Genomic DNA, 15,965 nt, shown 5'->3' on the forward strand with positions numbered 1-15,965 from the left:
TAAGGGATGACTACCTTGTAAGCCCACAATCTGGCCCTCCTAAGCAATTCTATTTGGTTCCTTGTAGCTCTACCAATTGTTTATGAAGGTATGGCAAACATTTGCACAAAATCGCACTCATAAACAGGGCTGGATTAAATCTCCTGAAGCCCTGACTTTGGGTGGGGAACCTCTGGCTTGTGGGCCAATCTTGGCTGAATGGGACGCTGGTCAAATTTGGCCCATGGGGTCATTTTCCCACCATTACTATGCGGCTGACAAAAAAAGGAATTCCATTTTGTACATACAGTCATACCTCAGGTTACAGATGCTTCAGGTTGCATTTTTTCGGGTTACGGACCACTGAAACCCAGAAGTACCACAACGGGCTACTTCCGGGTTTCGGCAGTCGCGCATGCGCAGAAGCACTAAATTGCTGTAATCTTACTTCTCACAGGGAGGGAACCACCAGAAGGCCCTCGGAGCTCGACCTCAGTGTCCAGGCTGAACGATAGGGTGGAGATGCTCCTTCAGGTCTACTGGACCGAGGCCATTGAGGGCTTTAAAGGTCAACACCGACACTTTGAATTGTGCTCGGAAACATACTGGGAGCCAATGTAGGCCTTTCAGGACCGGTGTTATATGGTCTCAGCAGGCACTCCCAGTCACCAGTCTAGCTGCCGCATTCTGGATTAGTTGTAGTTTCTAGGTCACCTTCAAAGGTAGCCCCACGCAGTAGTCCAAGCAGGAGATAACCAGAGCATGCACCACTTTTAAGGCTTGCTGGGTTCTGGGAGATGGTGGGTCTGGAATGCTTTCTAATGACAATACTTCAGCCAGCTGCTGCTCTGCCTCCTCTTCCATTATTACTTCCCCCCTCATCTTCCTCTGAGTTGTGACCTCCCTCAAACCCCTGTTGTAATTCTGAACTCTCTTTTTCTCCTTCTCTGGAAGGGTCAGGCTGGGGAGGCAGTCTCCATCATTCCTCCTCTGCCCAGTCCCTGACAGGAACCCTTACGAACCCGGGGGACTTGCAAAGCTGTGTGAGTGATTTTGGCAGATTGGCAGCCTCACACGCCTGTCAAGTTTGGCCCAAAAGGCGAATCCTGATATGCTTCTGGCCCATGAAGCCAAAAAGGTTCTTTATCCCTGCCCTAAACATTGTCACATTTAAGAGGCATTACAGGACAACAATAAGAAGAAGTGCAGTATTCTTACAGAAAAAAATACAGAAGAACGGAAAATAGAAATAATAGAATTCATAGTTGTTTATGTATCAATAGGTAGGTCACGGCGCAACTGAATAGTAACAATTCATAGAATCATAGACTTCTAAAGTTGGAATGGGCCTCAACGGTCATGAAGTCTGTTATGTACTAAGCTTGGATCCTAGAACAATAGGCAGCTAGGATCCTAAAATGCAACAACCTGATTGGCCTGCAGGAGCAGCCCAATCAGACCCTAGGAGGAAGTTAATCAGCCTATTAGGCCGGTAGGATACTAGGATGCAACAACTGATTGGCCTACAGCAGCTGTCCAATCAGGCTCCAGGAGGGAAACATAATCAACCAATCAGAAGGTACTCATTGTGTAAACAATGTATATAAAGCCTGAGGTTCGGGGGGGGGGGGAATTCAATCACTGTTCCTATGAGCTGAAATAAAGAGCATGAAATTACTACTCGACTCTGAGCATATTTCAAAGTCCCTGCAATGCATTCAACTAAAGCATAGGTCTTGCAGTAAGCCTAGCTGCGTACAAAATACCTTTCAATGAAAATGCCTCCTGACTTCTTATTAAGCATTCCTGAAAACGTTTTGATGTACAGCAACAGACAAACAGCTCTGTGGTTTAGCAATTTCTAAAAGGAAGGGGCAAGGCAACCGCGTACCCCGTGTGCTTTCTGCCCCTAACATAAAAGGTAAAGCACTTTTTTTCATGATTTTTTAGAAGTATCATATTTGTTTGTTCTTAAGAGGCCTCTCATAAGCTGAGGCTCCATGTTTTAGCTTAAATCTGGTGCTACTCAGGAGAAAAAGGAAATATTTCACTCCGTGTTCATTGTAGTGTAAGTAAATATTATCCTCGCACAGCAAGTCAGTTCCAAACACAAACTCAAGCACCCCTCTCTATCCTCTGCCTAGACTAACCTGAGACACTATCAGAATTGAAGGGCATAGTCTAGCCAGGCAAAAGCACTCAGGGATGCAAAACAGGGCCTGTGTGTGTGTGTGGCCTGGGAAGATGGAGACCAGCCAGAGAAAGCAACCTAGAAAGATACACCCATTTCCCGGGTTCCCCACCCTGGTTTGGGCTTTAAATCCAAATTTAGATTTGGGCCCAGAGTAGGGTTGTCATACGTCTGGGAATTCCCAGACATGACTTCTTTTAAGGGTCCCAGTGCCAGATTTACGTATAAGCTAAACAGGCTATAGCTTAGGGGCCCCACTCTCTTGGGGGCCCAAAAAAAAATTAAAGGGAAAAAAACCTGGATGTACATTTCCAAAATATAAGCTAAAAAACGAATAAAATAAAACCTACATACAGCAACAGTGTTTTGTGTTATGTAGGCTCCTAGGATGTAAGTCATGGGCCCTGCCTGCTAGCCTGCTCCCTAAAATATCACTGGTTTGCTCATTTCTATATAGCGTGTTCTCCTTCAGGGAGAGCACGTGTTGCGGTGGGGTCTACTGAGACCTTTGTTGCTGGGTAAGTTCTCCAAGATGGCCAGGGGGCAGTGATTGGATTGCTGAGTTGCTGGGGCAAAAGTTATGTTGCAATTTTGGTGGAAGGGGTAAAAGGTTTAAATACTCTGCACGCTGCCTTGTACTTCCTCTTTTGCTGCGTGCAACGGATCACCCGCCCACCCGCCCTAGAGTAAGGGGTTGTTGCATTGACCTTGCTATGCCTGTCATGGGGTCGTCTGCCTTTGAGCAGGGGCCTGGTAGGAATTTTTCCACCTGGCAAATTGGCCGGCTGGGTGGTTTTTGCCTACTGCGTAGCAAATCGTCACAACTTGTAAGGTTGTGGTTAGGCATTGGTTATAAATCTGGTGGAGGAGGGGTTAGGATAGGTTGGGCCTGCCCCTCCATGGTTGCTGCAGAAAGGGAATTCCGTTAAAGGAATCCTGGGGCTTGCCATCTTTTCGTCCAATCCCTGGAATGGGACTAGGGCCGGCAAGCCTTCGGGGAGCAGGTGGGTGAGAATTGAGGGTCTGTGACTCAGCTCCATTTCTCCCCGACTTGCTTTCCCCCGCACTGTCTTTCGGTGGTGCCCGGAAGTCAGTTCTGTCCCCAGGCGGGGGGACAGATAGTCTTAACCAATGCCTAAACAACCACTCACGGTTTGTATTTTAATAAAGTTGTGGCTAAAATCATGCCAAAAATCTTAAACAAAAATTACGTGTCCGTTGTGAGTTATTTTGGGGGTGGATTGGGGACCTCGACACGCAACAATTACTTTGATAAAATACACATTTTGTTATGTGCAAATGGCTTGAGATACCTATGAGGTCCATAAATTACCGTGTGGCATATATTCAACACAAAAAAACCAGCGACAATTTGTTGTTGACAAAGGACAGCTGGACATATAAAGGGCCCCATTGCCTTCAGTAGCTTAGGGCCTCATCAAACCTAAATCCTGCCCTGAGGGGTCCTTCTGAGGGGGAGGATTTTACATTATAAAGCAAATGTCCTTGATTTTGGATTTTTTTAAAAAAGAAAGTGTGTTGCCAGCTCTGGTTCTGGCGCAGGCTCCCCGGACTCGGGTGTGGGTGGCTCGGGCTTGACAGCAGCGGAGGAGGGCTGGCTATAGGGCGATCGCCCTCAAAAACCTCAACAACTTTTTGTGTCCAGATTTCTACCTCTTGAAATACAGCAGCTCTAGACCAGAGGCAAAGTGGCAATCAGTGCAACTGCCGCAACAAAGGTGTTGCATCTTTTAACAGCCTGGTCTCTATCGAGATCTGGGGAGCTGTATTGTGCACTAGACAAAGCTTCCGAATTGTCTTCAAACAACAGATTCAGAGCTTTTAGCTCCTGCAATGACCCAATATGCCCTTTGTGGAACAGCCATATATAAGCAAAGTTTGGCGAATTGGGAACCTACCAAGCACTCCAAAAACAGGGACATGACATGGTTCAAAAAATAGCTGGAATGTCAAAGCTTCATCTTCAAAGTGGGCTGTTTTGGGGCTACGTTTTGGGGGCTATCGGCCACGGGTAGAACGGATCCTCTCCATGCAGAAGGTTTTGGGTTCAGCCTCGGGCATCTCCAGTTAAAAAGTAGCAGTTGATGGAAAAGACCTTTCTCTGGCTGAGCACCTGGAGGCCTGCTGCCAGTCAGAGTTGACCAAACTTGGGTAGTAGCCTGATCTGGTGTAAAGCAGCTTTCTATACTCTTAAGAGAAGTGCACGCACAGCTGGATCCTTGCTTGGCTATTTTCTTCAGGGCAGTTTTAGATGCTGAAGAGACAAACCTCTTTCGAAACCGAACGGTGGCTTGTCTTTTCAGCAGCGAAGAAAAGCAAAGGACCCTTTTGTGTGCGCTTCTGTCCTCTTTGAACACACGTCTCTTTCCCTGCTCTACAGGTCTCTGTCCTTTCCCATGGCTTTGCAAAAGCAGAATAAATTATGCAAGGTAGACACTTGTGAAATGACTTTATCTGCATAATTTATACACATTTTGCCTTAAAAAAAAAAGTGTTTCTCCACACACCCCCGCAAGAAAACATTGGGATCCTTTGATCTAAGTCTTATTCATTTTCCCCCTAGAGGTAAAATTATACCTACCGATGGGATATGCCATGTTTCTCCTCTCTTTCCACCATGAAGCTAGTTGGAGGAATGATGTACACCTGCGTTAGCTAAATATATATGCATGCTTTCAACATGCATGACGACAAAAGGTGCTATTAAGGTGACAAAGTAAAGGAAGAAAAGGAGGGTGCAAGCCAGAATAAAACCAAGATGATAGTCAGGGACGTTGGCTTACTGCACAGCTGTCAAAATAATGACAGGTGGCGACGAGATTTTGTGCATTGAACCAAATCTAATTATAGTGATAATAAATGGACGGGTGGTCACCATGGTACTCTCCAGATATTGTTGGACTCCACCTCCCATCACCCCATGGTTAGGGATGATGGGAGTTGTAGTCCAACAATTCCTGGAAGGCACTTAACACTGTGCAACCCCAGGACTCTAAGACAAAGGGCAGATCTGCCTTCTGGTGCCATAGACAGAAGGCTGGAGACTATCGGCTGGAGACTTTTGAATAAGGTTTGAAGCTGGATATGACTAAGATCCAAATCGTTCCACTTGGGTGAGGTATTATGTGGCCATGGTTTCATCTGTAAACAGTGAAAAATGGTCATTCTGGCTGCACATGGTACTGACTGCATGGAATCCTGCCCACATGGAAGCAGTGACCATCAAATGCCACATCTGAATCAGACCCGACTGGCTACAAAAATCAGATGGTTTTGTTACATCCTGCCATATTGGACTTCCGGCTAAAATGTGTAGGACTTGTTTGGGGTAAGAGTTACCCCTATTCCCTCCCTCTCCCCTTTTTAAGAAGAGTACCCGCTCTGGGATCCCACAGCTAATTCTCCCCTGGTCTCCTCGCTGGCCCAAATAGGACTAATTTAGCCAGCTAGCCCTGGTGATCATCTAATGTTTATTGGATGGATGTCCCCCCTAAATTGATTTTTGAATTCTGAATTTATTGTTATTCACGTTTTATACTGTATTTTATGCTGTTTTTTGTTAAGTGTTTTAAATTTGTTGTTAGCTACCCTGGGCCTGGTTTTCTGAACCAGGAAGGGTGGGGTATAAATAAAAGAAATATTTGTTTATTTATTTATGTATTTTATTTATTAAGAAGGGCTGTAAGCCTGCTATTTGAAAGTGTCCTCTGTCTGAGTCCAAGTCTAGTTTAAAGAGAAGAAAGCAGGAAATGAAGTATTGAGGTTGCTCATACAGTGGTGCCTCGCAAGACGAAATTAATCCGTTCCGCGAGTCTCTTCGTCTAGCGGTTTTTTTGTATTGCGAAGCAACCCTATTAGCGGCTTAGCGGATTAGCACTATTAGCGGTTTAGCGGCTATTAGCGGTTTAGCGGCTATTAAAAGCTTAGCGGATTAGCGGCTAAAAGGCTATTAGCGGCTTAGCGGCTTAGAAAAGGGGGGGGAGTGAAAAAAAATCGGAACACTCGCAAGACGTTTTTGTCTTGCAAAGCAAGCCCATAGGGAAAATCATCTTGCGAAGCAGCTCAAAAACGGAAAACCCTTTCGTCTAGCGGGTTTTCCGTCTTGCGAGGCATTCGTCTTTCGGGGCACCACTGTACATGTCACTTGGGGTCTTCCCCACTATAAAAGTTTATAAGAATAATTTATTACTTATACCCCGCCCATCTGGCTGAGTTTCCCCAGCCACTCACTAAGGTGAGATGTGCTGCAATTCCTATTTAAATGATAGTCATTATTTCCAAATTTGCACCTATGCATATGGATTAGCATATGCAAATTTTATGCAATCTGGTGACATCATAAACTCTCTTCTTTCTTTCTGGTGATGTGTAAGTAGGTGCCCTACATGAAAGTGGTGAGGGGTTTTTGTTCAGCCTGAGTTGCAGCTTCTGCAGCTGATAAACAGTGTTGCTCTGATGCAGCAACTTTCCATTTGCGAATCGCTCTCTGGACTGAGAACTGCATGTGTAGTTTTTGTTGTTCTTATTATTTTTAATTATATTTATTAATCCCTTTTTTTTATAAAAAAAAGAAAAGACCTCAAAGCGACTTACGGAATCAGAAGTTGACATATACCGTGATACCCTGAATTTTTATACACCTGATCATATAAATGCACATCATCCCATTGGTGAGCAAGAAATATATTTAGGTAACAAAATGAATGTATCACTTGATAAAGCCCAATAGCAGTGCATTGTGCAACACTATTGCTACATACGATTGGAGCTGGTGTCTCAATAAATAGAGATGAAATGAATTTTTTCACTTCAAAAAATGCAAACATTTCACAATTATTATTTTTTAAAAAGTCGTATGAAGTCTTTGAAGCGTGCTTTTGGAAAATTAAGTCTTAAGATTGGCTGATGGCTTTGCAGGCAATTGTGATAAGGATCAATCGTTTCCATTGTTTCCAATACCTCTAAATGCAACAGCATTTATAATCGGGAAATATTGCCAAGATGAATTATGTACTCAACCATCTTCAGCAAGTCCCAGTTCATGCCAGGTCCAGTTTCAGTGCACCAAATTAACAAGCCTGGCTTAACCTTCAAGCTTTTGCCTTGTGCTAACTGAACCGTTGATTTACAGTAAGCGAAAGTCCCCTTTTTGCATTCATGGGTTGGCAAGCAAATAAACATCCACATGGGCAGTGCACAAGCGAAAAAAGGCTGGATGGAAAAACAATGGACTGCTGTTACTTTTATTTATAATGCTTTGACTTGCAAACAACATCCCCTGTTTTTTAACCTGATGGACAGATTGGTCATGTACACTAGACATTTGCAGCATGTGGCTTCCCCCCAAACAATCCTGGGAAATGTAGTTTTCTAAGAGTGCAGGGAACTGCAGCTCTGTGAGTGGGTAAACTACAATTCCCAGAATTCACCAGGGGGGAATCACATGCTTTAAATGTATGGTGGGTACGCAGCCATAGAACTGTCCAATTCCTGCTCACCTGCCACTAATACCGACAGTTGTGGATAGGCCAGGGTTCATATCTTAGCCCCAGGATATTTGCATTAGTACAGTGGTACCTCAGTTTATGAACTTAATCCGTTCTGGAAGTCCGTTCTTAAACCGAGGTGTGCTTTCCCTAATGAGGCCTCCCACCACCACTGCCTTTCCATCACTCAGATTCCGTTCTTAGACCTAGGTAAAGTTCACAAACCGGGACACTACTTCCGGTTTTGCAGAGTTAATAAACCAAATAGTTCGTAAACAGGACTGTTCTGAAACTGAGGTACCACTGTATCTCCATAATTGAAAATTCTGTAGACCTGAGTTGACTTAGCAGAATGTCACAGAAAATCTGCTTCCAGGAATTGTTTTCAGAAAGATTGTCTTGTTTTTGAGGGATACCTGCAGGTGTAATGGGCTATTGGTCAATATGTAGTCAGTGGCGTAGCGTGGGGGGTGCAGGGGGGGCCGGCCGCACCGGGCGCAACATCTGGGGGTTAGGGTTAGGGGGCGCAAATCCACGGGTTAGGGGGCGCAAATTACTTGCCTTGCCCCGGGTGCTGACAACCCACGCTACGCCACTGTATGTAGTCAATTGTACTAGTTTTTGACCCTGACAGGAATGTATATTCCCCAGGGATAATGGCCCATTTAGACTGTGTAAACTTAGCTGCCTCAAAAATTTGAAAAGGCAGGCGCCGGCGTAGTTCGAATATTGGTCCTTAGATAGCCTTGGGGTCTGGTGGGCTTCTGGGCTAGACGTTTTGGGAAGCCCAACTTTGCACCTGTATTTGGTTGCTAAACTGGAGTCATCTGGCCCTAGCCTTGCGTTGAGATCACCCACCAGCAGGACCTTTGCCCCCGGATAATCCGAAATCAGCAACTTAACAAAGGTTTCTAATCTTTCCCACTTGCTATCGATGTCAATACTTAAGCTAGTTGGAGGAATATAAACATTTATAAATAACACGTTACATCTTCCCCATGATACAGTATAAGTAAGGCCATTGCTAGTTGGTTTAGGGAGGGCAGCTCTTTACAGGTGGCATTTAGACATTGAGAAATCGAAATGCAAAGCCCCTCTTTTAGCCTCACCGGACATCTGCCCAGGACAGCTTTAACTGCATAAGAATAGAGACCTTCCAGAGCTGGAGTTTCCGCCGCCCATGTCGAAACCATCAGTTAATTTGCTGAGTTGTGGCAAGCAGCCATGCTAACTGCGCTTAGCAGCTCTCTGTAATGAAGCCTTCTAAGAGAAGAAGAGGTTCATGTCTGCTGCTAAGCAGAGAGGCAGAAAGAGATGGAAGTGTTGGTTGCACAATACAGCTGGGTTCAAGTGACCCTGTCCAGGAGGGTCTCCAGGATCTCTACTTTAAAAAAAGCATTTCCCAGCATCTGTTCCCCGAAGTCCTGTAACTGGTGATGCCAGAAGTTGAGCCTCAGGGTCTTCTGTGTAGTAGAGTTCTGGTATCTTCCTTAGTGGCGAATCATTCCCACCCTCCTGTGGCAAATGTTGTCCCCATCTTCAAAAGAATATTACTGGCGATGGAATCCTGCTTCTGCAGTGCCAAATCAAGCAGCAAAATGTAAACTGAGATTCTGGTCCCTAGGATTGCAGCGGGGAAATGTGTTGCTAGAAAATGTGGAAACGCTCTGTAAAATAAAAAAATTCCTTCCAGTAGCACCTTAAAGACCAACTGAGTTAGTTCTTGGTATGAGCTTTCGTGTGCATGCACACTTCTTCAGCTCTGTAAAATATTTTAGATTGGAACGGATAGTGGGTTTCTTCTTCTTCTGATGTTGTGGCTTCTCTGACCCTTCAGGATTCTGTATTCCTTCTCATATATTGAATAATATATAATATTCTTTTCCCCATTCCTCATTCCCATCTGCTTTCCACATTCTTCAAAAGTCAACATTTACGGCAGAAATAAGTAACAGTATACGATCTATCAAATTTATGTTTTTGTGTTTGGATGTTCTCACAGTGCTGAAATAGCTTTGGTGTTTTCCCGCCTCGCCTCCTTACCTCCAATGCAGAGAAGCTTGTGGGATGTGATACATAAGTAGCAGTCAAGTACAATATTCCTTGTTTTCCTAGAGTGGACATGCGGGGGAATGTTTGGTCCAGCCAGTCGAAAACTTCCTGTTTCCTCCTGGCTGGGACATACTTCCTTTACATGTGACTAGAGGTGGGCGTGACCTTACCTGTCCAGGTAACAAAAGGACAAGGCACGTAGCACACTCTCTCTCTCTTTGACTTCCTCCATCATTGGAGCAGCTTTTTAGCTAGAAATACTCTTTCAGCCAACAGAGGACACTGGGATTATCCCCATATGGGATACATCCACAGCTATATATCTGTAACTAAGTCTGCCTTCAGGGATCCAACTGTGAACTGATGATGTGAGTAAACTTCTTCTATTGACTTTAATTAAGATTGTCTTGTGTTTATTCTTTTTAAGAGGGATATAAGGGAACTTACCAGGAATCTAATACTGAGAGGCTTACACAAGCCTGCAACCAGCTACCCGCTGTGTGTTTAAAAGGGGAATGTAAAACTCTGCTAAGTAAAGGAACTTGCTAATGCAAGTTAGGAAGGATATTAATAAACAATATATCCTCTCCTGCCTCCCTGAACATTCCCACAAAGCTCTGATCCCATACCCCTTTGTGAACACAACCTTTCTTTGCTATACAGAAGGAAGCCCTTGTTCGGAGATGAGCTCTGTGAATACCCTGGATCTCACATGACCAAAAAGAACACCTTGATTGGAGCAGACAGTTGAAAAACCAACACTTATACATGTCCCTCATTGTGTGCATGGAGCCTCCCTTCTGCCCTGATGTTAGAGGAATAGGGCAGTGTGTACTCCCCTGGAACTCTGCACATGCACTGGAGCTCTGGGTTCAAGACACGCACACATTATTATATTGTCAGTACAATCCGTATGCAGGATCTCTGCATGACCACAGGTTACATATATTGACAACCATGCACATTTTGAAGGCGCCGTGAATATTTTGCAAGAGTAGTCAGCTTAAGGTCACTAAGTAGCACCGGGATCGACAATTCTTTGCAACACAGACATCAACGTTGGACATTTCTGCGGGACTCCAGACAGGAAGCAGCAAACCAACATGAACAGAAATTAAAAAAATGGCAGCAAATGAAAACAGGAAAATGACATCGCCTGTCTCTGTTTTGCTGTTGCTAACCATACACATAGGAAAAAAATCGCCAGCAGATGTGTTCGCCATGTGGGCTCTAGGCTGTGCAACCTTGGAAGCTAATGGGAACATTAGAACATTTGATATGTGGTGCTTGGGGACAGAGGAAGTTTCCTTATACAGTCGTACCTTGGAAGTCAAACAGCTTAGTTCCCAAACATTTTGGCTTTCAAACGCCACAAGCCTGGAAGTGACTGTTCCGGTTTGTGAACTATTTTTGGAAGCTGAACGTCCAACGGCGCTTCGGCAGCTTCCTGCAGCCAATCAGAAGCCGCGCTTTGGTTTCCCGAACGTTTTAGAAGTCAAATGAACTTCCGGAATGGATTCCATTCAACTTCCAAGGTACGACTGTACTGAGACAGGCCTTTCCTCGATCTAGTACAGTATTCTGAACAAAGACTGGCAGCAGGTCTCCATGGTTTCAGGTCAGAGGAATTCCCAGCTCTTTCTGGGCATATTGGGAATTGAACCTGAAACCTTATGCATGCAAAGCAGACACACAAACCACTGAGCTATGGTCCCCCTCCCCCTGAATCATCCCTTGTGAGCTGTTTTAAAGACAAATCTCTTGACAGAAGATGCTCCCCTGTGAGCTCTACGGTGAACATGCAGCAAATGGCCATTTTGGGTGGGGTGGGGGCGAATGACAGCTCTTTCACTTTCCGTAGCAGCACAGCCTCAAGCAGAAATATGCCATGCCAGGTTGGAAGGAACAACACAAAACTCTCTTGTGTATCAATACTGTGACCCCAGGTTGGAGAAAAATCCCAACAGGGATTAGACTAGTATATTCCTTGCATGGCAAAGACTGTCTCATTCTAGCAGGCTTTCTAAGGTAATAAAAAGCACTCAATAGTGTGAGTTATGGCTGGCAAGAGCTGTGACCTGGAAGTAGGCATGACCTACAGAGAGATAGTATAGCGTGGCTCCCATCCCGAATTAGGTAAAGGTAAAGGGACCCCTGACCATTAGGTCCAGTCGTGACCGACTCTGGGGTTGCGGTGCTCATCTCGCTTTATTGGCTGAGGGAGCCGGTGTACAGCTTCCGGGTCATGTGGCCAGCATGACTAAGCCGCTTCTGGCGAACCAGAGCAGCGCACGGAAATGCCGTTTACCTTCCCGCCGGAGCGGTACCTATTTATCTACTTGCACTTTAATGTGCTTTCGAACTGCTAGGTTGGAGCAGGGACCAAGCAATGGGAGCTCACCCCGTCATGGGATTCGAACCGCCGAACTTCTGATCGGCAAGCCCTAGGCTCTCTGGTTTAACCCACAGTGCCACCCGCATCCCTTCATCCCGAATTATAGCACCAATAATTTCCCTACTGGAATGCTGACCTAATATTTGGGGTATCAGCCAGCAACACAGAAAAGAAGGTGTCAGATAAATTGATTCAATGCGCAGAACACTGGGAAAACTCTCTGCCCAGAAGTCTTTTTAAATATCCAGACTGGAAAATGTATTTCCTCGTTTACAAGCCCACCCAGGGGAGGTGAAACTGTCACCCAATGAGTTCAATGCCACAAAACAGGAGTAGCCAATGGAATATTCTCCAAAAAAAATGGGGGGGACTCCCTAGTCCCAGCTTATGTTGCCAATGGTAAGGGATGATAGGATCCATAAAGGTAAAGGGCCCCTGGACGGTTAAGTCCAGTCAAAGGCGACTATGGGGTTGCAGCACTCATCTTGCTTTCAGGCCAAGGGAGCCGGCGTTTGTCCACAGACAGCTTTCCAGGTCATGTGGCCAGCAGGACTAAATTGCTTCTGGTGCAATGGGACACTGTGACGGAAACCAAAGCGCACGGAAACACCGTTTACCTTCCCGCCGCAGCGATACCTATTTATCTACTTGCACTGGTGTGCTTTCGAACTGCTAGGTTGCCAGGAGCTGGGACAGAGCAACAGGAGCTCACCCCGTTGTGGGGATTCGAACCGCCGACCTTTTGATTGGCGAGCCCAAGAGGCTCAGTGGTTTAGACCACAGCGCCGCCTGCTATAGTCCAGTAACAACTGCAGAGTTGGCTGAAGTTAGAGATATCTGCATTCTCCTACAATCGGTGATGACAGCCATGAATGGCAAGAGGCGTCCCACATGCTTATTTCCCCCTTGTTCCTGTTCCTTGTGCCTCCTGTTAAAATGGGTTTTCCTCTGGAAAAAAGGGCATTCTAGCTTTGAAATAAATTTAGAAACATCACCTATATGAGCAGAAGATTTCCGCCATGGCTGTTTGCAAGAGGTGGTGCTTTGGATAAGCTTTTGTGTTCGTTAACAAAATAAAAACAGAAATTTAGGAACATCGGTAGCTATGTTGTCCTTAAATGGAACACACACACATTCCAAGACAACCCCAAGGTTTCAAATACATATGTGGAAACTTTGCTTTCCTCCTTTTGTCTCAATTCTTCCTTAGCCTGATATTCCATGCAAAGGAAAATGTACTGTTTAGACTGTTTAGAAAGCTGCCTTAAACTGAGTCAGACCATTGACCTCTCTGGCTCAGTATTGTCTACACAAGTGTTCTTCAGCCTTCAATCCCGCAGATGAAGGTGGACTACAACAACCATAATCCATAACCATTGTGGATGATGGGTGCTGTAGTCCACCCACATCATGGGACCCAAAGGTTGAAGAAGACTGGTGTAAGCTGACCGGGGGTGGCTATCCAAGTTAGAGAGAGGCATTTCTCTCGGTCCAACCTTCCCAAATTGAAACCTCCCCAAGCCACATGTTCACTTTTTCCTATGTGTATGTCAGAGCTCAAAACCAACTACGGCTCCTTGGACAGTTCTGCCCTGTACTTACAAGTAAATGCTGGATTCGTTGCCCCCGATATCAGGCGACTGGAGCTTCTGGACCAGGATGATGATGATGCCCACGAAAAGCAAAAAGTTGATCTGGGGAGAGGGGGAAAAGAAGAAAAGGGATCCATGAATCACCAAAGAACAGGAGCATGAAACTTCAGTTAACCAGATCTGTGGCTGACTGTCCTCCAGTTAAACCACCTCCACCAAATATTTAATTTAGTTATTTATTCAATTTATATACCACCTTTTATCAAAAGATCCCAGGACAGTGTACAACATAAAGAACACATTTTACAGAGCATAATAATAATAATAATAATAAAAGCCTATGGAAATTTAGTCCTTTACAGATGACTTTCCAGACTTTAGCTTGCGGTATCTTTGCTTCAAGCTGTTTACAAAAGCGGAAGGCGGACTTCCTGTTTAGACCTTCCCACTCCGGTGCCAAATTACGAAGTTTAGTAATCCAATTTTCTGTTCTACTCATGGGTACTTGTTTAGAGTCCAATTGTCCACAGGAAAAAATTCAGCGCTCTCCGACAACAGCTATGCGGCTTCACTCCGTGAAAAGAGCAATTGATTCGAAGCACTGCGCCGCTCACCCCACGTCACTCCGGATCCCCGTAGCTGGGTTTCCCCACGAGTAGGGGAGGCGCTAAAGGTGCCAGCCGAATCCCAGGTCCACAGGCTTCTCCCGCCTGTGGTTTTTGATGGGTCTCCGCCTCGCCGTGGCGGTCCAGACCCTGATTTTCACGGAGCGGGTTCCTCCAGATCAGAGGAAGCTCGCCATTGCCGGTGGCGCTAACCCGGAAGTCCATAGGTTAAAACTACAAACCCCCCTTGGAAGCAGGAGAAGAGGGGGGAAATCTTAAATTGTTCAAGCCTGCAGGAGAGGGAGTAAAGAAAGATAAATTTCTATCGTCTTGAACCTGGGAACGGCCTGTCAAAGATAGGCGTTTGGGGAAAGTTCATTGACTGTGAATAATAACGCATGTTGACAGATAGTTAAATAAGAGAAACTTATTGACTCCAATGTTTCCTTTTGCACTAAAAAGGAACAAAGATTTGAAAAACGAAAGCAATTTTGTTGCTGGATCTGCTTGTAAAAGGATGGATACAAATAGAAATTGTTTCCTCTAGAGGGAGCTTTTGAACTGTTGTTGGAGTAGACCTGGGGAACTCTACAGCTGTAGAGATTAGAGAGTGTAGAAGCAGGCTCTGACCTTGGATAAGAATGTTGACACAGGAAACCTTAGTGTCTGCTTTGTGCAGGACAAGTGCTTTGTTGGAGCAGCTTCATGCGAAGATGGATTTGATGACTACTGCAATTGATAATTTCAGTCAAACAGTGACCACTGATATAGAACCTGCTCAACAACTGACCCAGGAATCTGTCCTGACAGGGCAAGTTGCGGAGAAGACAAGGGAGGAGGTTGTTGTTGAACCTCAAGTAATACAGTTTGAGAGAGATGCGGCCCTGCAGGAGCATAGGCTGTCGTTTTTGAGGACTGAATCTGGAGTGAGGTAGACGTGGAGAGATGGAGTCCTGTCGGGACTGGAGATGGCAAGTTGGTCAGATCCTCCTATGCAGGGATGCTCTGACCTTTGGGATTTGGTTTTGGGCCAGGAGGAGATTGGAGTGGTCGAGGCACTCAATTTTCGAGGGGCATTGAAGTATGTTTTGGAATATTTTTTGGATTTCAGTGCTAACCATGGAGAACGGGCTGACCGGCTGAGAAGGGATAAAGACACTCTTAGGTTGTTCCCCCGAGATCTACTCCTCAGAGACAAAGGAAGGAAATTAAGAACAAGACCAGCAGAAGACAAAGTAAAGTGCAGGTACAATTATGAAGAAGATCTGCAGAAGGGACATGGAAAAGAGTTAAGAGCCTCGGACATAAGATCACCAGGTTGATGGACTAGATGGAACAGATAGAAAGGACTGACAGAACCCGAGACCAGGAAGAAGAGACGGTGGATGAAGATTGGCAGAAAGTTTAAAAATTCATTTAGAGAAATATTGTAAAATTAACGACTGTTAGGAAAATCTTGGAATGAAACTATTAGGCTTTAGTAGAAATGTTATAAGGAGTTATGTATAAATAAGTTTTTAAGTTCTAGGGTTTTTTATGGTAAGATAAGGTTAAAATAAATTAAGACAACTAAAGGACAGAATATAGTGAAAGATGGAAAGGATTTGCTGAGATAATTAATAATTAGAATACAAAAAAGAGAGG

The 15,965-nt window shown here is 45.0% G+C and overlaps 2 protein-coding genes across 7 annotated transcripts in view; both read right to left on the reverse strand.

The window, feature by feature from the left end:
- The window catches only part of GHRHR (growth hormone releasing hormone receptor), a 395,967-nt gene that overhangs the window by 50,539 nt on the left and 329,463 nt on the right, over positions 1-15,965 (reverse strand). The gene's annotated exons all lie outside the window — the stretch shown is intronic.
- The window catches only part of ADCYAP1R1 (ADCYAP receptor type I), a 134,533-nt gene that overhangs the window by 19,749 nt on the left and 98,819 nt on the right, over positions 1-15,965 (reverse strand). For 3 of the 6 annotated variants that reach the window (XM_083467073.1, XM_083467070.1, XM_083467071.1), the window contains exons 13-14: positions 13,727-13,818; positions 4,773-4,814 (exon numbers count right to left, since the gene is read on the reverse strand). In XM_083467073.1, the coding sequence (XP_083323199.1) occupies positions 4,773-4,814; positions 13,727-13,818 (134 nt within the window). The remainder of the gene's footprint in view (positions 1-4,772; positions 4,815-13,726; positions 13,819-15,965) is intronic. The other 3 variants (XM_083467072.1, XM_083467074.1, XM_083467075.1) reach the window with 1 other exon arrangement.

Source organism: Podarcis liolepis (genome assembly GCF_965112155.1).
Source record: "Podarcis liolepis genome assembly, chromosome: 12".
Lineage (NCBI taxonomy): Eukaryota > Metazoa > Chordata > Lepidosauria > Squamata > Lacertidae > Podarcis > Podarcis liolepis.